Source organism: Podarcis gaigeae (genome assembly GCF_964106915.1).
Source record: "Podarcis gaigeae genome assembly, chromosome: 2".
Lineage (NCBI taxonomy): Eukaryota > Metazoa > Chordata > Lepidosauria > Squamata > Lacertidae > Podarcis > Podarcis gaigeae.
The window spans coordinates 122,912,314-122,938,153 of record NC_139679.1 but is presented as its reverse complement, the minus strand read 5'-3'; the positions used below and the strand labels follow the sequence as shown (position 1 = coordinate 122,938,153).

General features: G+C 47.9%; 1 protein-coding gene across 1 annotated transcript in view; it reads right to left on the bottom strand.

Annotated features, from left to right (window-relative positions):
- Positions 1 to 25,840, bottom strand: part of LOC310836954 (alpha-2-macroglobulin-like) — an 80,707-nt gene that overhangs the window by 35,425 nt on the left and 19,442 nt on the right. Inside the window, exons 6-19 of the mRNA XM_083722973.1 lie at positions 24,457 to 24,625; positions 23,386 to 23,470; positions 21,898 to 22,048; positions 21,151 to 21,265; positions 17,647 to 17,756; positions 16,050 to 16,211; positions 15,209 to 15,430; positions 13,543 to 13,612; positions 12,212 to 12,354; positions 11,175 to 11,324; positions 10,535 to 10,708; positions 6,675 to 6,753; positions 3,026 to 3,170; positions 160 to 394 (exon numbers count right to left, since the gene is read on the bottom strand). Coding sequence (XP_083579099.1) covers positions 160 to 394; positions 3,026 to 3,170; positions 6,675 to 6,753; positions 10,535 to 10,708; positions 11,175 to 11,324; positions 12,212 to 12,354; positions 13,543 to 13,612; positions 15,209 to 15,430; positions 16,050 to 16,211; positions 17,647 to 17,756; positions 21,151 to 21,265; positions 21,898 to 22,048; positions 23,386 to 23,470; positions 24,457 to 24,625 — 2,010 coding nt within the window. The remainder of the gene's footprint in view (positions 1 to 159; positions 395 to 3,025; positions 3,171 to 6,674; positions 6,754 to 10,534; positions 10,709 to 11,174; positions 11,325 to 12,211; positions 12,355 to 13,542; positions 13,613 to 15,208; positions 15,431 to 16,049; positions 16,212 to 17,646; positions 17,757 to 21,150; positions 21,266 to 21,897; positions 22,049 to 23,385; positions 23,471 to 24,456; positions 24,626 to 25,840) is intronic.

Here is a 25,840-nt window from a genome sequence, read left to right as displayed (position 1 = left end):
AAAGGTGTTAGCAGGGAGCTAACAAAAGTCTCTTGCCACTCAAGAAACTGGGGTGCTGGCAGAAATATGATTCTGTGCTTAGGCGATCCAAATTCTATGCCAAGGAAAAGAGGGCGAGGAGTTTTCGGGAATCGGGAGCCAAGCTAGGGCGTTCCTCACCCTGATGCAGCGCTGCATGTAGGTGAAGACGGTGGCCTTCAGGGTGAACGCTTCGCCCCGCACCACAGAGTAGGGCAAGGTCAGATCCAGGAAGAATGGCTGGAAGGCCTTGAGGGAGGCAGCCTGGGCCAGGCCAAAGCCCACATCCGGGGACAAGCAGAAAGCTCCAGCCTTCCACTCGGTGATGGTGTCCGGAATGGTCACGGGGATGTCAATCTCGCCTTGGGACTCGCCGCTGAGGGACAGAGAAGAACAGGAATCAAAGAATCATAGAGTATGAAGGTGTCCCAAGGGTTTTATATATATGTATGTGTATATACATATACATATCTTTTCAGATATACACATTCCATTGATTTTACAGTCATTTTGACATTTTAAAACTTGACTTCCTTCCCCCTCTTTCTGCGGTTCCTTAACTTTGTTTTTAATATCTTCTGCATAACCAAATTAACTTAACTTATTTATTCCTCTTACTCTTACGTTCCGTAACTGCAGGTTATTACAATAACCCTGCCAGTGTTTTTATCTGTTTACAATTTGCCTGTAAATGTTCAATAAACCATTTCCATTCGTTTATTAAAAGTTTGTTATCTTGATTTCTTATTCTTCCGGTAAGTTTTGCCTTTTTTGCATATTCCATACAGTTTCATATCCATTCTTCCTTTGCTGGGACTTCTGCTTCTTTCCATTTGGGGGCAAATACCACTCTTGCTGCTGTAGTCGTATACATGAATAAATTTCTATACAATTTAAGTAGTTCTGTACCTATAATTCCCAAGAGAAAGGCTTCTGGTGGTTTTTTTACAAACATTATTTTAAACATCTTTTCCATTTCATTGTATATCATTTCCCAGTAAGCCTTAACCTTACTACAAGGTAAGTAAGGTTACCACATGAGTTTGGATTTGATATCCCACTTTATCCCTACCCTAAAGAGTCTCAAAGCGGCTAACAATCTCCTTTCCCTTCCTCCCCCCCAACAAACACTCTGTGAGGTGAGTGAGGCTGAGAGACTTCAGAGAAGTGAGACTGGCCCAAGGTCACCCAGCAGCTGCATGTGGAGGAGCAGGGAATCGAACCCGGTTCACCAGATCACAAGTCTACCATTCTTAACCACTACATCACACTGGCACCACACATATGATAAAAATAACCTTCTTTCTCTTTACATTTCCAACATTTATTTGATTTAGTTTTGTACGTTTTTTCCAATTTACTCGGTGTTTGATACCATCGATAGGACCCCAAGCATCATCTAGTCCACTGAACAAATCCTAGCTAACAAATCGCTGACAGATGGCCATCCAAGCTCTGCTTAAAAGTCTCCAGGGAAGGAGAGTCCACCACTTTCTGAGGGAGTCCGTTCCACTGCTAAACAGCTCTGACCACCATAATGTTTAGTCAGAATCTCCTTTAACTTGAATGCATTGATTTGGGCCCTGCCCTCTGGAGCAGCAGAAAACATGTTTCATAGAATCATAGTTGGAAGGGACCCCAAGGGTCATCTAGTACAAGCCTGCTGAGAATTCCACTCCACCTTAAGGAACAGACATGTGGAATTGTTGCATGTCACATGTCTGTTTACATTCCAGCACAGTATGCTGGGAACTTCCATTTGTGTATAGCTTTTGCTTTTTCCCGTTCTCTCTGAGACAGCATGAGAGACGACATGTTTCTTTGTCCTGATTTATGATTAATAAATCTGTAGTTTGTAGTATGACTTCACAAGCCTCAAGCCTATTCTGTGTGCGCAGTTCTATCTGCTGATAGTGTGCCCTGGTTCTGAAGCCCGGGTTGCTGATTTACGTCAGAGCAGAGGTCGATGGAAGGAGTCGGCTGAGCTGAGGCTTGCCAGCTGGCCTCCCGGCCCCCTGCATGTCGACAAAGCCCCAGCAATGTTTGATCCATCTTCAATGTGACAGGCCTTTAGATGTCTGAAGATGGCCGTGCAGGGTGAGGAACATTTTCATAGCTCCCTTCATTTCCCATCACCAGGGAAATCCTGTAAAATGCACATCACTTCCAAATATTCAAGGTGCTATCAAGAGCCTTGCCCTTTATTAATTTGCCTAACTCCCCCTAGGGTTATGGCTCGTAATAGGGCAGAGATTTTGTGGGGTGGGGGCTGTGTGGCCTTCCCATTATTGTTGGGCTCCAACTCCCATCAGCCCTGGGCTGGATGGCCTGTGAGCAGATATGATGGAGGTTGTATGGCAGTAACACCTGGAGAGCCACAGGTTCTCAGCATTTCTTTCAAGGGATTTTCGCTACGGACTCCCCCAGCACCACCACTGCCCTATTGATTATAATGGTTTTAATTGACACCAAAATGGGAATGCTTATGTGTAATGGTGAAAGGGTTTAATGCTGGAAAATTCCACTGCCGTACTCTAAGGGACTGAGTTAACTGAGTTGATAATGGAATGTTGTTTTCTGCAATCTAACATATGAGTGTTTAACCTTAGATCACATGAGAGGTATTGAATTGAATTGCAACTTTGGGTGATGGCTGGAGTCCTTTGTTCCTGGGCTCTGTGAGAGTGAGGATGTAGATGAAGCTTTCCAGATAAACAGCCCCAGGCAGGATGCAGGTTGTGGGGAGAGACAGACCTCTGTTTCTAGGTCTGTTGAAATTGTTTGACATTTTGTAAGATGCTGAGCCTATGCCTCGGACTGGCATATGTCTTATGGAGTGGTTTGGATGTTTTTGTTTTGTTTTGAAGAAAGTTCCGCAAGCAAAGCTTTCGTTAAACAGTGCTTCATTTCCAAAGGAGCCCGTTTTTATGCATCCACTCGCTTCAAACTGCATAATATTAATATCTGCAATATGCGCACCCCACAAAGTCTGAAAACCACTACTTACTTCACTATCCACGTGTTCCAGAGCCACGTCTCGGGAAAGTAGCTCCTAACAGTCTCCTGCTGTCTTCCTGTTATTGCAGCTTCTTGTGCAAGAATGCCTGGAGCTCCTAGCCGTCTACCCAGAGTTTGAACCTGTAGGTCAGCAGCTTGAAGGAAGACAGAGCATAGATGATAGCCATTGTTATTCGGACTCAATGAACAGAAAGTCCTCTTGATTTCAGTAGGTACACTCTGAGTGGGACTGTTGGATATTGCCCTAAATTATGTACTTTATTTCCACAGTGGTGACCAGAGGAGAAATGACCTCTGGGAGGAGAGAAGATAAGTAACACCACAGTGTATCTGTAACAGCAAAACCAAGATCTTCCTCTGCTCCAGCTGCAACTAAACATGTCTCTCCCATACAGCCACAGCAAGTGCTCTAACTCACCAACGGTTTGACTATACCCCTAAGGCCGCACTCTTACATTATCTCTTGAGACAGATGCCAACTAATTTTGGACTCACAGCTGTCCATGGAAGCACAGATCAAATCCAGGGCAGCTGTTTACCAGCTCCATCCGGTACGTAGGCTGAGACCCTATCTGCCTGCGGACTGTCTCGCCAGAGTGGTACATGCTCTGGTTATCTCCCGCTTGGACTATTGCAATGCACTCTACGTGGGGCTACCTTTGAAGGTGACCCGGAAACTACAACTAATCCAGAATGCGGCAGCTAGACTGGTGACTGGGAGCGGCCACCGAGACCATATAACACCGGTCTTGAAAGACCTACATTGGCTCCCAGTATGTTTCCGAGCACAATTCAAAGTGTTGGTGCTGACCTTTAAAGCCCTAAACGGCCTCGGCCCAGTATACCTGAAGGAGCGTCTCCACCCCCATCATTCTGCCCGGACACTGAGGTCCAGCGCCGAGGGCCTTCTGGCGGTTCCCTCATTGCGAGAAGCAAAGCTACAGGGAACCAGGCAGAGGGCCTTCTCAGTAGTGGCGCCCGCCCTGTGGAACGCCCTTCCAGCAGATGTCAAAGCGATAAACAACTACCTGACATTCAGAAGACATCTTAAGGCAGCCCTGTTCAGGGAAGTTTTTAACGTGTGATATTTTACTGTATTTCTGGTTTTTATGGAAGCCGCCCAGAGTGGCTGGGGAGGCCCAGCCAAATGGGCGGGGTATAAATAATAAATTATTATTATTATTATTATTATTAAATTTCATTTTGTTTTTCTTTGTACTCTCTATCTCTCTCTCTTTGTGTATGTGCGTGTGTGTCATAAATTGTGTTTCATACACAGCTGTCTTGTGTGTATGTGTCTGTGTTTACAATCTAACCCCCAACCTGCATTGAAGCATCCAATTTCTATTTGGTTCCAAAGCCATTTCACTTTTTAAAACAAAAGGTAGAATTCTGCAAATCACCATGTGTCCTCCAAGGCATATACAGTGGTACCTCAGGTTAAGTACTTAATTCGTTCCGGAGGTCTGTACTTAACCTGAAACTGTTCTTAACCTGAAGCACCACTTTAGCTAATGGGGCCTCCTGCTGCCGCCACGCTGCCAGAATCCGATTTCTGTTCTTATCCTGAAGCAAAGTTCTTAACCTGAAGCACTATTTCTGGCTTAGTGGAGTGTGTAACCTGAAGCGTATGTAACCCGAGGTACCACTGTAACCATATTCTATTGTTGCTGAGTGACTAATTAATCTATGCCATTTAAATAGCATGATATTTTACCATTTCACCCCTCCCATACCCAAGAATCTCCTGATCATCTCCTGAGGTCTCTGCTGACTCTACAGAGAGGAGGAGCAATGTACTGCTCTCTACTTAATTAGTCAAGTGAGTGAATCTCTGTGTGTGAGAGAGTCAGTCAGTGTGTCGGAGAGAGAGTGCAAGAGATTGTGTTTATAGATAAGATTGCTGCTAAGAGCAGCTGCAGGCACTCAGAGTATAGCATTGATTTATGCTCAGAATATTTAGCTCTGTATATAGTTTTGTATTATAGCTGTAGTTATAGAATAAAGGAGGATATTTTACAGAGCTGCTCTCCGAGTGGTTTATACTCTGCAAGACTCTGCAAAACGCTGCTGCGCAACGACTGTATTATTGAGACAGTGAATCCGGTGCTCTCAGCTCCAAGCTGTGAGTCCACAGCACTGTGACCTGTTCCTGTGGGAAAGGAGGTCTCTGGCAGTGCTACCCAGCTCACCCAGCCCAGTCGGGCTGTAGTGCATGAGTCCAGTTGGTGCACTGGCTCAAGGGCGATGCTGACACTTTCCTGGCTTTACTGGGAGGTGGGGGGATTCCCTCACCTCTCCCAAAAGCCCACGGAATCGCGCAACCCCTTTAAAGAGATCGCAGCTTCTCCTGGCTTTTCTGGGAAGTGGGGGAATTCACCCACCTCCCGCAAAACCGGCAGAAGCAGCGCAACTCCTTTAAAGAGATTGCGGCTTCTCCTGGCTTTTCTGGGAGGTGGGAGAAGGGACTGATGCAGCCAGTCAGTCCCTTCTCCCTCCTGTGGAAAAGCCCGCAAGAGCGCAAGGAGCTTGTGTGCAGCTCTTGGGGGCTTTTCCCGCCTGCCTCCCCCCTGCATTTGCTCCATAGGACACACACACATTTTCCCTTGCTTTTTAGGAGGGGAAAAGTGCGTCCTATGGTGCGAAAAAAACGGTACACTCTGAATCTATCTTTGGGCAAATACTGGTACATTGGAACCTCGGTTCCCAAATGCCTTTGTTCTTGTATGTTTTGGTTCCCGAATGCTGAAAACCCAGAAGTAAATGCTTCCATTTTCAAATGTTTTCGGAACCTGAACGACACGACTTCTGCGGAGTGCAAGAAGATCTTGCAACCAATGGGAAGCCATGCCTCGGTTTTCGAACATTTCGCAAGCTGAACGGGCTTCCGGAATGGATTTCGTTCAGGAACCGAGGTTCCACTGTAAACTTTCTATTTACAGCATGCAAATGCCGGAAGGGATGAGGCAAGTGAAACTCTTCCTGAAAACCCTTCTGCCAAGTATCTTAATATTTTTAAAAAATATATAGGGCTGCAGAACTAGGCACTCAGCAAAAGTTTTAGTCAAGGCCCTTAGAGACGTAGAGGGTAGCTGGATGTACATTTGCAAGCAACCCTTCAGCCAATGTGAGAACAGGATGCTAGAGAAGATTTGCCATTGGCTCTTCTTAAGCTGTTATCGTTCCTCTTAAATTTGCAGAGCTTATAAATCTTGTGATTTTGAGGGCATTATGAAGATGGAAGATCAAACGTATCCATTCTTAAGGAAATCAGCCCTGAGTGCTCACTGGAAGGACAGATCGTGAAGCTGAGGCTCCAATACTTTGGCCACCTCATGAGAGGAGAAGACTCCCTGGAAAAGACCCTGATGATGGGAAAGATGGAGGGCACAAGGAGAAGGGGACGGCAGAGGATGAGATGGTTGGACAGTGTTCTTGAAGCTACAAACATGAGTCTGACCAAACTGCGGGAGGCAGTGGAAGACAGGAGTGCCTGGTGTGCTCTGGTCCAGGGGGTCACGAAGAGTCGGACACGACTAAACGACTAAACAACAACATGAAGATGGAACGAAGGCTAACTGGAGGAAATCCCACCCCTACTCCCACAATTGCCACCAACATTGCCACCAGGTTCTTACAGGCATATACTGGTATATCTTCTCTGCAAAGGTTAGGCTTCTGTATCTCGGTGCTGGTAAAAGCTTTCAAGCCAAAGTCCTGCAAAATGAGAAAATGAGCCAGTATGAACCCTTCTCTAGAGCGTTATGCCTTCCCAAACAGCATATGTGTCTCTGTTCCCGAATACCTGACCAGGAGAGTCTCTACCTAGTCTGGATTAACCCTTCAGGAGCTGGACATCCTCCTCTGCCCACTGCCGGGTGGTCTGGAAGGATACAGGGGGATAGAGAAACATTTTTCTCCCTCTCTCATAGAATCAAAGAATTGCAGAGTTGTAAGGGTGTGCGGTTTGAATCCCTGCGACAGGGTGAGTTCCTGTTGCTCGGTCCCTGCTCCTGCCAGCATAGCAGTTCGAAAGCACGTCAAAGTGCAAGTAGATAAATAGGTACCGCTCCTGCAGGAAGGTAAACGGCGTTTCCGTGCGCTGGTCTGGTTCGCCAGAAGCGGCTTAGTCCTGCTGGCCACATGACCTGGAAGCTGTCTGCGGACAAACGCCGGCTCCCTTGGCCTAAACAGCAAGATGAGCACTGCAACCCCAGTTACAGATAGGTAGCCGTGTTGGTCTGCCATAGTCAAAACAAAAAAAATTCCTTCCAGTAGCACCTTAAAGACCAACTAAGTTAGTTCTTGGTATGAGCTTTCGTGTGCATGCACACTTCTTCAGATACACTGAAAAAGAAGTTTCCAGACCCTTCTATATAGTGAGAAGGTGGGGAGGGGGATTACTCAGAAGGGTGGTGGGAATGGGTGATTGGCTGATAGGTGCGGTAAGCCTGTTGACGACTCTTAACGACTGCAATAGGTCTTACAGGAAAAAGCAAGGGTGAAAAGGTGAAAAATGGCTTTGTCATGTATAATGAGATAAGAATCCAAGGTCTTTGTTCAGACCAGGTTTCTCCATGGTTTTAAGTTTGGTGATAAGTTGCAATTCAGCAGCTTATCTTTCCAGTCTATTTCTGAAATTCCTTTGTAGTAAAACAGCTACTTTGAGATCTTGTATAGAATGTCCTGGGAGATTGAAGTGTTCTCCTACTGGTTTCTCTGTCTTGTGATTCTAGAGAAACCAGTAGGAGAACACTTCATGGAGAGACCTGGTCTGAACAAAGACCTTGGATTCTTATCTCATTATACATGACAAAGCCATTTTTCACCTTCTCACCCCTTGCTTTTTCCTGTAAGACCTATTGCAGTCGTTAAGAGTCGTCAACAGGCTCATCACAGCTATCTGCCAATCACCCATTCCCACCACCCTTCTGAGTAATCCCCCTCCCCACCTTCTCACTATATAGAAGGGTCTGGAAACTTCTGTTTCAGTGTATCTGAAGAAGTGTGCATGCACACGAAAGCTCATACCAAGAACTAACTTAGTTGGTCTTTAAGGTGCTACTGGAAGGAATTTTTTTTGTTTTGACTGCAACCCCAGTTGTCCATGACTGGACCTAATGGTCAGGGGTCCCTTTACCTTTACCTAAGGGAACCCAAGGATAATCAAGTGGCCAGCCAACCACCTGCAACACAGGAATCTCAGCTAAAGCGTCCAGGACAGGTGGCCATCCAAACTTTGCTTAAAAGCCTCTAAGGAAGAAGAGTCCACCACCTCTCATGGGAGTCCGTTCCACTGCCAAACAACTCTTACTGTCAGAAAGTTGTTCCTAATGATTAGTCGGAATCTCCTTTCTTGTAACTTGAAGCCATTGGTCCAGAGCAGGAGAAAACAAGCTTGTTCCCTCTTTCATGTGACAGCCCTTGAAATATCTGAAGGGCTCCACAGCCTCTTTTCCAGGCTAAACATGCCCAGCTCCTTCAACTGTTCCTCATAAGGCTTGGCTTCCAGACCCTTGAAATATAGTTTAAAAATAAAATAAAAAAATAGTCCAGTAGCACCTTAGAGACCAACTAAGTTTGTTCTTGGTATAAGCTTTCATGTGCATGCACACTTCTTCAGATACACTGAAACAGAAGTCACCAGACCCTTCTATATAGTGGGAGGGGTTTTTCTCAGGAGGGTAGTAGGAGATGGGTGACTGACTCAATGGGTATTGTAAACCTGGTGTGTGTGTGTGTGTGTGTGTATCGACTGCTTTAGACCAACATGGCTACGTACCTGTTTCTAGACCCTTGAGCATCTTGGTTGCCCTCCTCTGTACTTGTTCCAGCTGGTTGACATCTTCTTAAATTGTGGTGCCCAGAACTGGACACAGTACTCTCATGACCTTAGAACTCATGGGCCAGTGAAACTGAATGTTGAAAGATTCAGGGCGGATTCAAAAAGCAGTTATTCACATGGTGCCTAGTTCAACTGTAAGGATGCAGGTGGCGCTGTGGTCTAAACCACAGAGCCTCTTGGGCTTGCCGATCAGAAGGTCGGCGGTTTGAATCCCCGCGACGGGGTGAACTCCCATTGCTGTGTCCCAGCTCCTGCCCACCTAGCAGTTCGAAAGCACGCCAGTGCAAGCAGATAAATAGGTACCAGTCCGGTGGGAAGGAAAACGGCATTTCCATGTGCTCTGGCCTCCATCTCATTGTGCCAGAAGTGGTTTAGTCCTGCTGGCCACATGACCTGGAAAGCTTTCTGTGGACAAACGCCAGCTCCCTCGGCCTGAAAGCGAGATGAGCGCCGCAACCCCATAATCACCTTTGACTGGACTTAACCATCCAGGGGTCCTTTACCTTTACCTTTTATCTAGTTCAGCACTGAAACTCGCTTCCACAGGAGGGAGTGATGGCCACGAATGTGGATGGCTCAGAGGATCCGACAAATTAGGGGGAAAGGCTATCAGTGGCTACGAGCCATGATGGTGATGGTTTGCCTCCCCAGTTGGAGGCCGTGATGCTTCTGAATACCAGTCGCTGAAAACCACAGGAGGGGGGAAAGGGCTCTTGCGCTCAGATCCTGTTTGCAGGCTTCCCACAGGCCGAGACCATATAACACCGGTCTGGAAAGACCTACATTGGCTCCCAGTACGTTTCCGAGCACAATTCAAAGTGTTGGTGCTGACCTTTAAAGCCCTAAACGGCCTTGGCCCTGTAGGCCTGAAGGAGCGTCTCCACCCCCATCGTTCTGCCCGGACACTGAGGTCCAGCGCCGAGGGCCTTCTGGCGGTTCCCTCATTGCGAGAATCAAAGCTACAGGGAACCAGGCAGAGGGCCTTCTCGGTAGTGGCACCCGCCCTGTGGAACGCCCTTCCAGCAGATGTCAAAGCGATAAACAACTACCTGACATTCAGAAGACATCTTAAGGCAGCCCTGTTCAGGGAAGTTTTTAACGCGTGATACTTTACTGTATTTTTGGTTTCTATGGAAGCTGCCCAGAGTGGCTGGGGAGGCCCAGCCAGATGGGCGGGGTATAAATAATATATTATTATTATTACTATTATTATTATTATTTGGTTAAGCAATGTGAGAACACTGGACTAAACGCATTGGCCTGACCCAGCGGGCTCTTCTTAAGGTTACATAATCTCTCTGCAGAGGACAATAGCTTTTGGTGGAAAACGAACTGCAGGGGAATGGAAACATTGCTGCGTGCGGCGTATGCGGGGTGGAATGCAACACCGTGCTTCCTTACAGCCCTAGATTTTGGGTGGCTGAGCTGCCACTGTCACGCGGTGGGTCCCTGCAATGTGCCCTCCTCTTCCTGGCAGACATTTCACTCCCCGACAAATCACATAATCATAGAATTGCAGAGTTGGGGAGGATCCACAAGGATCACCTAGCCCAAACTCCTGCAATGAAGGACTCTCCCGCCCACATGGGACTCATATCCATGACCCTGAGATTAAGGGTCTCATGCCAATGCAGCGGGTCCTTTGGCACTCACCTTGAGAATGTCATAGGCATCACCTTCACTCCGCTGAAAAGATTCATATCTGTAGCTGATGCCTCCCACAACAATATTTTTCCTAACTGTGCAACGACCAAGATACGGTTCAAGCATGTAGTGGTGCCTGTAGACGTAACCTCGGAGGTTCTTCACAGGGAGCAGATCATAAACCTGACCACAAAAGTAGCCACAATTAAGCATGTCCTAAAATGCCCCTGCTATTTTTTTGCTTCTGCCGTTTGCTTGGACACGAAGGGGAGCAGACATGTTTTTCCTTTTGTCCTGATGCTGAATAAAATGCCTGTAAATACGTTTTACACAGCCTCTAATCTGCCCTTCTGTTGCGAAGAGTTCTTATCTCTGCTGAGTTGCGTGCCCAGCTTCTGAAGCTCTGGGTCGCAGATTCATGCTGCACCAAGGACCGGAGATCGCCCGGCTGCCGGCCAGTGGGCTGGAGCCAGCTGGGGGCCTGCCAGTTGCCCCCGTTCCCTTGGAAGCATCCCAACAGTCAGCGCACCGGACATACATGCCACCTGGCTCATGTACATGACATCAGCACACCCCATGGCACGGAAGCGCAAAAGTGGCTCTAGGAATGTTACACTTGAAGACAGCTTCCAAAGCAGATTTGACTCACAGCCTTAGGGGACATCTCAGCTTCGGGCTTCAAGAGAAAGACACTCTTATCGACAGCATGGACAGCACAAAGGGAGCCTTTGGAGGCAGCAAGATGGAGGTGAGTTTTGCTGGTAGGGAGGCCTTCAGCATCAGAGAACCACAGATTCACCTGGAGGCATAAAGGGCATTTGAAAAAATTGTGAAAACAGGTTATTTATTGGGGTGGAGTGATTTTTGAAGCTGTTGTTAAAGTTGCAAAACAGCAAAGCACGGGACGGAGCAATGGATAATTTCTGAAACAGCAAGGGGATATCAACCCCGCCAAAGGCATGGTGGAGAACAGCAACAACTGGGAAAAGGCAGACATAACATTTTACAAGGACAGGAAGAAACACCACAAAATAATTGTCACACACAGGAAGAAAAAGGATATAGTTGGGGTGCCTCACTTGTAGATTTATAAATCATTTAATGTGTCACCACAAATGGAAGTTATTAATATTGCAGTTGATGGATAAGGGATTATTATTTTGACCGGAATGTAACTGAAATTAATAAGATTTTGGAACGCAGAAGTAAAGAAAATCATCAAACCATCAAATCTTGCACGCAGAGGGCCACCTAAATTATATAATTTGGTATATGAATGATTGGCTTGGGAAACCCAGCCAGATGGGCAGGGTACAAATAATAAACTTCTTCTTATTATTATTATTATTATTGCTTTTAGTAATTGTATTGCAATTTGGTATTGTTATAATGAGGCTATTATTGGATTGTAATTGAAAAATAAATAAAAATTATTATAGAAAGGGCATTTGAAGAGTTCATTCTATTACATGACAGCACAGAGATAATCCCTTGTGGGATTTGTTTTCTCAGCTTGGGTTGCCCTCCTCAGCTGGCAACAAGTTAATATTCTGCTGGTCCAGCTGGAAAAAATGGTGCTCTATGGACTACCAAGTGAGAACTTTGACAAAGGTTTATGCCAGAGGGGGAACAGAGAGCCTCATGGCCGTGTCTGCCCTGGGCCTCAGAGAGTCCCCACAACCTTACCTTGTTTGCGAAGCAGTTCTCCACGGTGAAATCTGCTGAATGGACCACTAGTTCTCTACTGGGCAAAATTGTGTAGAGAAGGAAACGAGCCAATGGAGCAGTGTCCATGTCAACAAAGAGGTCCAGAGAAAACACCCCTTTGGCTGGTAGATAACGAAATGTTAGTGTAAGTCTAAAAATAGACTTGAAATGATCCTTGCATAGTTTTGCCCCTAACAACACATCTGCCCCTAGCAACAAGCTTTCTGCTAGCAACAGGACTTCCCCAGCAACAGGGTTTCCTTAGCAACAGACTTCTTTATTAGACAGGCTCTGAAGGAGGAGGTGTGGTTGCTACTCTGCTCAGATGGCTGCAGAGCAAGCAGGAGGAATGGTTCTCTGTACAGTGGTACCTCGGGTTAAGTACTTAATTCGTTCCGGAGGTCCGTACTTAACCTGAAACTGTTCTTAACCTGAAGCACCACTTTAGCTAATGGGGCCTCCTGCTGCTGCCGCGCCGCCGGAGCACGATTTCTGTTCTCATCCTGAAGCAAAATTCTTAACCTGAAGCACTATTTCTGGGTTAGCGGAGTCTGTAACCTGAAGCATATGTAACCTGAAGCGTATGTAACCCGAGGTACCACTGTACATAGTTTTACTTTATTTTCCTTAGGCCAGCAGTTGTATAAGTTGTAATGTTAATTCTTCCATCAATACTTAAAGCAGAACTGGAATGTGTTTATTCCCACAGGTGAGCTGAACTGAGGAAGTATATTCTGGGAGACTTTCTGAGTGACATTGCTGACTGAAAAGGGAACCCCAAATGATTGGCATAGCGCACTGACACAAAATTCCCAAGGAGGAAGAGAGGGAGGAAGAGAACGATTACAATTCATGAGTGTAAAATTATATTGTCTATGAGTATAAAATTGAGGAAACTCTGAAACATGTCATGCAAGAACCGCAAGGGCACATGGAAGCATATGTGGTGGCACTGTACTAAGGTGTGGGTTTACATCATGGGTAGGCAAACTAAGGCCCAGGGGCCAGATCCGGCCCAATCACCTTCTAAATCTGGCCCGTGGATGGTCCAGGAATCAGCGTGCTTTTACATGAGTAGAATGTGTCCTTTTATTTAAATTGCATCTCTGGGTTATTTGTGGGGCATAGGAATTCGTTCATTATTTTTTTCCAAAATATGGTCCGGCCCTCCACAAGATCTGAGGGACAGTGGAGTGGCCCCCTGCTGAAAATTTTTGCTGACCCCTGGTTTATGTTATCACCTGGGTTTATAAAAAATTGGAACGGTCACCAAGAATGAAGGGAGGAAATGGGAATGGAGTGCCACTTACCGGTACCTTCTCTGTGCTCCACAGGCAGAACATGGGTCCCTGATCGCACAATGACCCCCTTAGCCATCACCTGCATGGAAGGCGGAAAATGCCTGATAAAAGCATAAGAACACAACAGCCTGCTAGGTCAGGCCAATGGTCCATCTATCTCAGCATCCTTCTCTCACTGTGGCCACCCAGTTGCCTATAAGCTGGAGGAGGATGGAGGAGGCAAACATCTGGTTACACTGATATGTCAGCCGTTCTTCCACACAGGGAGCCAGTAGCTTCCAGAAACAATCTCTCTCTTGGTAGTAGAACATGAATTGCCATTACGCTTGAGCCTATCTTTGCAATTAGAAAACAAACATAGTTTGGCAGCTGAAAATGGATTTGAATGAGCACTATTCAAAGTCCTTTCCTTAAAAAAACCAAGAAACAGTCAGTTCACAAAGGCTTGTCAAAATAAAACAGCTGGCAGATGGACGACAAGGGAGCCTGTCTAACCTCTCTATGAAGAGTAATAATAATAATAATAATAATAATAATAATAATAATAATAATAACTGTCAGGTGCGGGTGGTGGTTGCTCGTGAGTAACCAGGCAGGACTCCGACCTGTCTTTTACAGGCTTTATTGTGCAAACTATTTACAATGCAGAACCACAAAGTTCATGTCCGTCTTAGTCACTTGCAGAAGCCGGGAGTGGCCCCTTCTTATGCTTCTCCCCCAGCATAAGAACTTTGGTACCCCAAGCCTCCGCCTCCCCTCTTTGCGTTTCACCCCTCTGTGCAAGCTGGGCGACGGAAGGGGCGTGCCTCCCTCCTGCCCAGCCTGGCTAGGTGAGGAGCTGGGGCTCTCAGCAGCATCCTCAAGCCCTTTCCTTGCTTGGCTGGCCCCTTCCCCTTGTTCTCCACTGGAGGTGTGGCTTTTCCCACCGCTGGAGGAGGAACTGCTCCTCAGGAGTTTCGGAGACTCCCTGTATCCCAGCAGCCACCCTGCCTCCTTCCCCTTTTCCGATGGCAGTCCCCTGATAATCATCATCATCATCATCATCATCATCTTACCCTGCCGGTAATGGTTCTAGGGGTTGCTCGTGGGTAAGTTGTCACCACACCTGGCTGGGTTACCTGGGTCAACCCTTTCTGTCCGGACAGCCACCTATCCGTGGCTGTCTCAATCGCTGGCAGAATCCGTCAGTGGGCATTTCTTGAACTTCTTCCAGCAAAGAAGTTCTTTGACGCCGAGTCTCCTCCTACTCTCCCTGTGCGGAAGTCTTCTGCGCAGGGAGGGTGTGGGCAGCGGAGGACCCGTGCTCTCCCCGCTGGTCTCCGGCGAGGAGTCCTGGAGCCCCCTCGCCGATTCCCCCATCTGCCCCCCTTCTCCACTGGTGTTACGCTGATTTCCTTCCCCAGCAGATGGGCTGCCTCTCTCCCTACTGGGACCCTCTCCGGCATCCCTCTGGAGCCTTCCCTCCGCCTCTGGCTCCGATGGCAGTTCCCTGACACTGCCCAACTGGCTGGGTTTCCCCAGCCACTCTGGGTGTCTTCCAACAGAACATTAAAAATACGATAAAACATCAAACATTAAAAACTTCCCTAAATAGGGTTCCAAAGTTTGGGAGCAGCCACTGAGAAGGCCCACTCCTAAGTCCCTACCAAAGAAAGGCCACTCTGTCCAGGCTTACCAAATAGTAAAAGACCATCTCCTCCTCTTTTACGACAGCTGAATTCAGAATATAATGGACCCGGAGCGTCTGAGTCTGACCACAGCTTAAAGTCCCAGGAACACGCTCAATGTGGAGGTAGCTTTGGCTTGGTGAGTAAAAACGCCCCGCTGAATGAGATGCGCCCTGGTGTTGGGGACTGATCCAGCCTTGTTGACACGCAGAGTTTGATTTATAAGTTGCCTGGCAAACAGAAAGAAAGAGGAAAATGACAGGTGCTCAGGGACTGGAGAAAATAAATCCTTGTTGTTCCTGTATTAGGGAATCATTGGTGCCTTGGTGAGTATGAGATCAACAATGTGATATTACACCGGTTCGAGATTCATCTCAGACCTAGTTGCATGCCCAGCAACCAACACATACCTTTAGGAGACAATAAGAGTCAGATGTATCAACCCAACAGCCATTTCTGCTGTCACATACACAGTCCCAGCCCTTGGGGGTCTTTTTCTAGTCCCAATACATTTCCTGGATTCAGAAATGGAAATGAAATTAACGGGAAATGACAAACCCAGAAAAGGTGATGAAGGAGAAAGAGAAGAGAAAAAAAGTAGGAGCCACAGGAAACTGAATCTCAAAGCATTTTTAAAAATTTCAACCAATCCAATTGATATTGGAGAGGTTGGGTGGCCATCTGTCATGGATGCTTTAGCTGAGATTCCTGCATTGCAGGGAGTTGGACTAGATGACCCCTGGGCCCCTTCCAACTTTAAGACTCTTACGATTCTATGATATTCCCGTGTTTCGTGCTTGCAAAAAATAAATCTGCCTTATTTAGTTCTCAATCCCCTTGAACACTCACCTGGATCCCGAGTTCAGGAGCTGTGAAGTTATCAGTGTCTATGGAAAACTGGGCTCGTCCCTGGTCATCAGTTACGTAGTTGGTGCTGGTTCCAGTTAGATGTACCCTAATCTGAATTGTTTCATTGGCAATTGGCACTTTGGCAGCATCCAAAAGCTTCACCTAGCAGGGCAAAAACAATACATATAGCAGTTTGGTCTGATGATGATGATGATGATGAAGATGATGTTGATGATTACAGTGGGACCTCTGGTTGCGAACAGGATCCGTTCCAGAGCCCTATTCGCAACATGAGCAGAACGCAACCCGCGTCTGCACGTGCACGGGTTGCGATTCTCCGCTTCCGCACATGCGCATGATGTCATTTTGAGCGCCTGCGCATGCGCTAACAGCGAAACGCAGGAGTAACCCTTTCCAGTACTTCCGGGTCGCTATGGGGCGCAACCTGAAAAGACATAACCTGAACCGAATGTAAGAAGAAGTAAGGTAAAGGTAAAGGGACCGCTGACCATTAGGTCCAGTCGTGACCGACTCTGGGATTGCGGCGCTCATCTCGCTTTATTGGCCGAGGGAGCCGGAGTATGGCTTCCGGGTCATGTGGCCAGCATGACTAAGCCACTTCTGGCGAACCAGAGCAGCGCACGGAAATGCCGTTTACCTTCCCGCCGGAGCGGTACCTATTTATCTACTTGCAATTTGACGTGCTTTCAAACTGCTAGGTTAGCAGGAGCCGGGACCGAGCAACGGGAGCTGACCTCGTCGCGGGGATTTGAACCACCGACCTTCTGATTGGCAAGTCCTAGGCTCTGTGGTTTAACCCACAGTGCCACCCACGCCCCAAGAAAAGGTATGACTGTATAAAATTTTATTTATACCCCGTGCTCCCTGGCCAGGGCCGGGCTCAGAGCAGCTAACACCAAATATGAATTTCATAACAGAAAAAAATACAAGAACAAACAAACAGTTAATTAAAATACGGCTTAAAATACAGCTTAAAATGCAGCCTCATTTTAGCAGTAGCCCATATGAATTGGGAGGGAGATGAGTGGCGGAGCTAGCTGTTCCGGCGCCCAAAGTGGTGTGCGCCTGGGGGCGGGGCTACCCGCCCATGTGGGTGAGGTGAACGTCCCGGGACAGGGTGAGCATCCCAGGGGGACGAGGCAAGCATCCCAGGAGGTGCGCTGTGCTGCCACCCGCGCCGAGCATCCTGGGGAGTGCGTGTCCCAGGGGTGTGCCGCCCGCGCTGAGCATCCCAGGGGGGTGGCACAGTGATGTCACCCCCCTCGGGAATGACACCCAGGGGGGCACACCCACCGCACCCACCTTACTCCGCCTCTGAGGGAGATGACTGTCTGTAGGGGGCGTTCTATAAGTTCAGGTGGGTGAGGATGGAGAAGGTTGAGGACACACAAATTGCATCAGGATTCCAGAGGTGGCACCTCAGAGGTCGGAACTGGAGATGAGGGGTGGGGGGTGAAATGCTAACCACCGTGGCCCATCCATCCTCCTGTTCCAGTGCGTACAGGGAACATTTGTCTTTAAAACAAACATTCAGCTGTGGGGTCATGCGCAGTGGGGATCTCTCAGCCTGCCTTACCTGCCCAGTAAAGGGGATCCCAGGCTTGTAGTAAAAGTCCACATTCTCAAAGGTGATTGTGCTGAGAGTCGTAATGATCATGGTGGAAGCCGTGCCTGTCAATTCCACCCCTGCCAAATAGTCAAAGAGAGGTAGGTACATATAAGCACACATGGTGGGACTGCTCAAAGTTGGCTGAATTGTGGAATAAGGCATTTGCTGAGATCTCTTTGGTAAAAAGCAAACAAACTGTTACTCTATCTTTCCACCTGGCAATTTTGAACCTATATGGAAACAGAATGGGATTTGAAAAGTAAATAACTTATTTCTCATCTCTTAAGAGCAGCTGAGGGCTGTGTTGCCAAATCCTAGAATATCCTTAATCTTAATATTTGGGATTGCTGGTGTTCAAGGGTTTCACAAATTGCCCATCTTGAAAAAGTACCCAAAGGGCAGAGCTTGAATCAATAATTTCTTTCCGAACTTCTTTTCGATATGTGGCATGATTTTCTTATGCAAATATTCTTATACAAATATTGAGGCACATGGTTGGTGCCGTTTGCATATGCAAATGTCTGGAACCTTTATTCTCAATAAAGATGGAACTCGCAGGTGGAGAATACTTTTATTTTTATAAATCTTTATTATTGTAAAGGGTATCCGTATAGGAGATAAAACTTTGTTATCCTTTTTTGGAGATGTGCTGTATCTTTGCATTTCACCCTTCTAGGCTGTGACGCTTCATGGTTTGCGTTACCAATTCTTAGTTTTCTTTCTTTTTGTTATGTTTGCACTCATTTTGTTAACAAATCAATAAAAAAGTAAAAGGGGGGGAAAGGAAGGTGGGTAAGCGAGGGAATGTTCTGTCCCTCCTGTCTGCCCTCACAAGCTTCATTGCCGGCTTCTGCTTTGCTTAAAATGCTGCCCTTCTTTTGTTAGGCTAGACAATTTCTCCCTTTTGGCCAGTAGCATTGTCTACCCATAGTGGCAGGAGCCTGATCCTTTCAATGAGAGAGGCCAGGGACCATAATAAGCCCCTGGACCTTGGTCCTTCCTTGGTTCACACATACCTGCGCCTAAAAGTACATGAAAGAGCTCCTTTCCCAATATCAACCATCTCGGGCCCTACTTATGAGCAGAAGAGGCCCTCCTGGTTAGGCCGAACGCTGAGGGTGTCTGTTTTTTTGGTGACTCATGACAGGGTCCACTCTGTGGTGGCCCCCTGATGATGAAATGCCTTCCTAGGGAGGTGTATCAGTCTCCTTCATTAGTAACTTATAGGTTAGTGCTTTTTTTCTTTTAAAAAATGTTTAGGGGTACTCTCATTTTGGCTGCTCCCCCTCGCCCCCTTCCTGCCCCCAACCCCTGGACGAGGGACTCAAGGCGGCAGCGATGGCGCTGAGAGGACGGGAAGGCCCCCGGCAACGGCAGGGTTGCTTGAGCAAAGAGGGGCAAGAACTCGCCCCCTGGCTCTAGCCTAGGAAGAGGAAGAGGAGCAGTAGTAGCGTCGCCTCCACCACTGTGGTGGTCACGTGGGGTTGCTATGAGGAATTACGAAAAAATGAAGCAAGCCATTGTGTCAGCCATTGTTTTGACTGGGTTTGAGTCATGTGACATGATTTCTGATCAATCCAAGCCTCTGCCTCTCTGCCTTGTTTTCTCTATGCCTGACAGACTGGTTGCTTCACCAGGCATCCTGAGTACCGTATTTTTCGCCCTATAGGACGCACCGTCCCATAAGGCGCACCTAGTTTTTTTGGGGGGAAATAAAGGGGGGGAAATTATTTTTCCCCCAGGCGCGGGCTGGGGCGGGGGAGGCCCGAGCTTCCCCCGACCCCAGTCCCCAAACAGGCAGCTCTCTGCAAGCCATGGGAGCCCAGCGCTGGCTCCCGCTGCTTGCGGAGAGGTCCACGAAGCCTGGAAGCGCTGAGCTCAGCGTGCGCAGGCTTCGGCATGCAGACAACTCTCCGCAAGCAGCGGGAGCGCTCGTTCTCCAGGCTTCAGTGAAAGCCTGCATTCGCCCCATAGGACGCACACACATTTCTCCTTCATTTTTGGAGGGGGGGAAGTGCGTCCTATAGGGCGAAAAATACAGTACATAAAGATAGGAGGTAGCTTTGATGTAACTTTTGTTAATCTTAGGGTCAGGAAACAGAGTTCGCATGGAGCTGATAAAAATGCCTGTCTTTCCTGTTTACTGCCTGTTTATGACCTCCGGGATTTGCTAAATGCATTCCTCCTTGGTCCCTGTTTTATTTAGCCTAAACATGTATGCATGCTCAAGTAGTTCTTTGTAGTTAAGAAGCTTCCTCTAATCTTTTTTTTTAAAATGATTTGGTATTTTTATTTTCTTATTATTATTATAAATTTTATTAGTATTTTCCACACAACAACAACAAGAAAAATATCGAAAAATAACAATACACAAAACACAAAAACTGACATTCAAAAAACAACAAAAAAACACACAAATCCATAACTTGCAAGTTAATAATATAAACGCTAAAAAGAAAAACAAACATTAATTTCCACCGATCCCACAGCACCTCTTTTACCTCCCATTGCCTCTTTCTGTTTTCCTTTTCAGCTTCCTCTGATCTGACTTTGTTCCCACATGGGGATTTTTTGAAAAGCTCAGAGGAAAGCTGATTGCTTCTTACAAATGCTGTGTTAAAGTTCTTTTGTTAATAAAAACGGCCTGGGCCAGGGAGTGGCTATCGCATTTGCTCCCAGAGTCTTGCTGGTCAAGTCTAGTGTCTATTGAATTAATCAGGGTCCATTCCTTCCTTTACCTTCAGAACGCAACATACTATGGCCGCCCCAGACCCCCTTCCCTGGGCACTAGGAGGGAGAATGCCAGAGCTCCAGTCTGCCCAGGCAAAGACAGCTAGCATGTCGGTTGGTCCATCGGTCGGTCAGGGCAACACAAAATGTTTAGGGGTATACATCCTGTTGCATCCCCGCAGCTTATTAGAGACATTGCAAAACCAACCCTGTTTTTCCTAAGCATTTGATGGCTGAAAGACCTTCCCCTGAAATTGTTAGGTTTTCAGAGTGGGTGTGAAGTATACTCTGAATCAAGACTGGATTTCATGCTCTTTATTCAGCTCATAGTGGTGAGGAGGAATGGATGTTCCCCCAGAATGTCTGCTTTATATACATTGTTTACACAATGGGCCCCACGTCATTGGCTAATTCCGGGATTCACCTGTAGGCCAATCAGGTTGTGGATTCACGTCCACCTGGAGCTGGATTGGATGGCTCCTGTGGACCAATCAGACTGCTGCATTCTGGACCCTATTGTTCTAGGACCAATCAGACTGCTGCATTCTGAATCCTATTGTTCTAGGGCCAATCAGACTGCTGCCTTTGGGATCCTATTCCACTCAGTACATAACAGGGTGATTGCTTTTAGGAGTTTTGAAACGTTTCCAGGTTTTCCTTAGCTGAATGGTTTTAAAACTGACATGCTGGGCTCCTTTGGAGGACTGGTGGGAGATAAATTTAATAAATAAAATAAAATACCTGTGCCTTCCTCTTCGATCTTGCCTTCCACCTTGAGGTTCATCGCATATCCCTCCCGCTTCAGATGAAAAATCTTGGTTTTCACCACCTGAGAGAGGCAGCCATGCCCATTTGCCTGCACCAGAAGACAGAGAGTTGTAGCAGCTACCAATGAGAATTGCGTCATTACACAAAACAAGGTGTTTGAGGTCAAGACAGTCAGGTTCACACAACAGCCACTGATCTCGGCACACTCATTCATTTATATCTGTCCGTTTATCGCCAAAAAAGTTGACAATCACTCGCTCTCCCCCCAGTTATCCGCCATCACCAAGCAGCCCATGGCAGATCGAAAGCCAGAGCCCGAGCTGCCAGTACACGGAAAAAAAATTAACCCCCCCCCCAAACTAGGACATTTGCTTTTATTTTTTTTAAAATCCCCCCAGATGGGCATGTAGGCCCCTGAGATACTATCTGGACAAAGGGATTAAATATTCCTCAGGTTTTTGAAGAGACTTCAGTGAGGAACAACAGGCACCAACACAATGAGCAAATATATATTCCTGCAGCCATATCCACCATTTCAATCATTTTGGCTTGTCTGATGGAATGACGATTCCCTCGTTTCCTGCTGAATGCCATTCTGAGAGCCTTGGGACTCCCCTTGAGTAAATCAGGATGAATGTCCAATTATAACAGGTCACCCGGGAGGGCCAACTCCCCAACAGTGTTTTACACTTCTTTTTCAGCTTCCGCTTTGGGTCTCACCTCTCCACTGAACTCTTCACATATTCCTTCCGACGCTTCTCTGTGACAGCTCCCTCCGGAACTGGAATAAACACGCCAGCCTCTGTGTTCATTATATTTCCGGCAAACACGGACCTTCACCTGCCCAGCGACAGGCTTCCCGTACGTGTACCTGTAGTCAGGAAACAGCCACAGCATCGCTTGAAAGATGACATCATTATACAGTGATACCTTGGAAGTCAAACGGAATCTGTTCTGGAAGTCCGTTTGACTTCCAAAATGTCTGAAAACCAAGGTTCTCTTATGGTGGCAATGATGCCCACCTGAGAGGTTCCGGAATGGAGTTCAAGTGGGTTCTGGGTGAAATAAGCCCTGAATAAGTGGCCCAACATTGTGAGGAATTCAGTGCAGCTATGACAATCATTCCATCAGAGCTAGGGTGGTGCGGCCAAGGCTGGATTGGAGGCCTAGCTGTCAAGCATCCCTTATTTGGAGGGACAGGCCCTTATCCCAGCGCCATGTCCCACTGCTGTCCCTTATTGATGGATGTCCCTTAAATTTCCCAGGTTTCAAAGGAAGCAGCTCCTCTCCCTCCCTCCCTGCCGGCCAGGGAGGAAGGAGGCTCCAAGTATGTTGCTTGGCTGCCCGGTCCGCCCCCCTCTGGCCTCCTCTCACCAGCCTCGGCCCCTGGGAGCCCCTCCCCGCCGGGACTGGTGGGAGCCTCGGGCCCTTCCGCCGCCATCCTCCTCGTGGCCGCCGAACTGAGCGTCTCTGCCTGGGGCCTCCCCTCTGCCCGTCACTGCTGCTCCCGCTAGGCCGTACTGCGGCTGTGCCGCTGAAGGACCCGAATGAGATGGGCAGCCTGGCATGGTCTATGAATTGATGAGGAGCCTTGAGAGGAGAGCGAGGGCAACCATAGAGAAAGCAGTTCAGAGAGAGGAAGAAGAGGAGGAGGAGGAGGCGCGGGCAGGTGTTCCAAGGGCTACAAGGGAAGGACTGCAAATACTTCTCCCATAGATTTGAAGTGGTAGACTAGCATAGATGGTCTGATCTGTGGGTTTACTTCGGGCGCTATTCCCCCCCCCCCTTTCCTCCTGCCCCGCCTGATGGAACTGAGAGCTGCAGATGGAGCACGAGAGAAAAGATACAGAACTGCCACAGTATCTTCGTAGCTTGGACTTCGTTTTACGTGAAAAGTGGTTGCTGCTGGTAGTTATTTAATTGCAGTGTTTCATCGGCTGGTGTCTTGAGCAGCAACCTCTGGAAACGAAGGGCTGAAAACCGGCACTGCTCTCCAAAATTATCTGGTCCCTTTTAACTGGTTGACTAAAATCCCTTATTTTGGCTGCTGGTCCCTTATTTTCAAGGCTGCTGGTCCCTTATTGTCAAATCTGTAAGTTGACAGCTATGATTGGAGGAGAGGTTAGCTGGTGCTAGCAACATCACCCAAGTTCTCAATTCACGTGGTCCCACATCTCTGGGAGAGAAGCCCAGGTTGCTCTCACTTACAGGCCACAGACGGTCACTTCGAGTTCCTCAGCCACAAATGTTATCTCCTTGGGTGCCTTCACCAAAACTTCGAACCTGGGAAGCACTGTAAGAAGGAAAGGAACATAGGGATGAAAGACAACATAATCAGCCTGAGCACAGAAAAGAGGCAAATGCATGCAGCATTAACACCCCACAACAGATATTTTTTTTCCCCATTAGGTTTCCAGGGAAGCCCCCAAATCAGAGGTGCCATCTTCTCAAGATTGGGGGGCCCAACGCAACATTCTGACATCAAGCGGGCGATGTCACGAAGAGCCAGGAGCAAAGCCAAACACCCTCTGAACAGTGAGGGAGTTCGCCCCCCTCAAAAAACCCCACACATTTGGGGGGGGGACGAAAGTGCCTCAGTCCCTAGGAGCTGGCGCATGTGCCCCGAACTAAGTTTTGGATCCAGCACAGAGCAAGACCTGTTCCTGTCTCCAGCCCCCAGCATGAGCCCTACTCACACAGGCAACTCTCCCATACCCAGCCACCCATGCGAACCAGGAAGTGACCTTTCCAGACAACAGAACAACTCTTCTTATTTTTGTGGCTGCGATCTCCTGGCTGTTAGGCAGATGAATGTGCATGCATACTCCTTCCATTTCCCTCTGTGCAGCCCCGGGCACTGGCAACTCACGCTACGCCACTGTTTGCGGGGCATGGGGGGGCAGGGCGGAAGAAAGCCCTGATGCACTTGCTTCCAGTAGCAGGACCAGTTCGCTGAACCTGGCCATTGGGTCAGATATTTTGGGAAGCTGTTCACTGTGCATTTGCACGCCTCTCGAGTTACCTAAGAACCCAATTTTGCACGATCCTTTTGCAGGCTTCTGTCTATGGTTCAATCCAACTGGGCGCAATTTTAAATAAAGATGGCGGGCCAAATCTTTCCAAAGATTTCGTCCACTGGTTTCGAAACTGCACTGATCTGTCAGTTTCTATCAGAATTCCTGAGCGGCGCTGCCAGTGTGCAAGAAAATACCCCCTTCCACATGCTGTCCTTGACACCACGTTCCCCAGACCAAGCGATTCCTCTCCTTCCTTCCTCACCGTATTCCTTCACTTCAAAGAGACGTTCCGCCTTGTTCCCGGAGGCTTTTTGCACCACCACTTTGTAGGGGCCTTGCGGGGGCTCAGAGGAAAGGGGGAAAGAGAGCTGGACCAGGCCCATTGTCTGCTCCACGTTGGTCCACTGCAGCAAGCGGTTCTTCTTGGGGTCCTGGGAGCCACAAGAGAAGAGGGGGGTCACGGAAGAAGCCGCTTGTCAGAGAATGGTCTGAAGCAGAGTATGGGGGAGTGCATTCACAGGCAGATCAGCTTTCCTCAGAAGAGGAGCTGGAGTGGGAAGATTCGCGTGCCCCCCCCCCTTGTTTCCAGCAGGCTCAGAAGCAGGGAGAGGGAGAAGAAGAAGAAGAAGAAGAAGAAGAAGAAGAAGAAGAAGAAGAAGAAGAAGAAGAAGAAGAAGGATTTGATATCCCACTTTATCACTCAAAGCAGCTGACATTCTCCTTTCCCTTCCTCCCCCACAACAAACACTTTGTGAGGTGAGTGGGGCTGAGAGACTTCAGAGAAGTGTGACTAGCCCAAGGTCACCCAGCAGCTGCATGTGGAGGAGCAGGGAAGCGAACCCGGTACACCAGATTACGAGACTACCGCTCTTAACCACTACACCACACTGGCTCTCACTGGGAGAAATACAGAGCAGCTTTGGCAGGAGTTACCTAGCTACGAGATAACAGCCAGAGAAACAGAAGGGAGGGGACAGATAGCAGAGACGTCATTAGAGATTGTGGGGAACCCTCCCTCCCCACGAACTAGGAGATCCAAACGTATCTGAGAACAAAGGATGCAGAGAGGAGGATGAGGAACTTCCTGTTGGCGCCTATTTCGGGAGACAGAAGGGAGAAGATTTAGAGTAGCCAACTGCCCTTCTTGGGGAGGGATGTGGGTTTTTGCTTACAACCTGATGCCTGAATAAAAAGGACTATAAAATATAAAGTGCTCATTAATTCTTATCTGTGAAGTTACCGAAGGGTGAGGCAGACTCTCCACGCATGACACCGCTCAGGTTGAAAGCAGCGACGGGGTCTAAGCTGCAGCTGCCCCAAAATGGGACCGTGCTGAGCCATATCAGTGTCTCCTGACAGAATCTCCTGGTCTGATGTTTTCAGAAAGGAGGGGGCGGAAACTGCTCTTCTCCTCTTCCGCTCCTGCCTGCCTGCCGGACTCTGTGTGTGGAGAGTCTTATCTACGTAGTGACCAGATGGCTGAGTGGGAGATGTAACACTCATGCAAGCCAGTAGTTCGTTAGTTTGTAGTAGCTATTAGAAATAAAGGGTTAAACCACAGAGCCTAGGACTTGCCAATCAGAAGGTTGGCGGTTCAAATCCCTGCGACGGGGTGAGTTCCCGTTGCTCGGTCCCTGCTCCTGCTA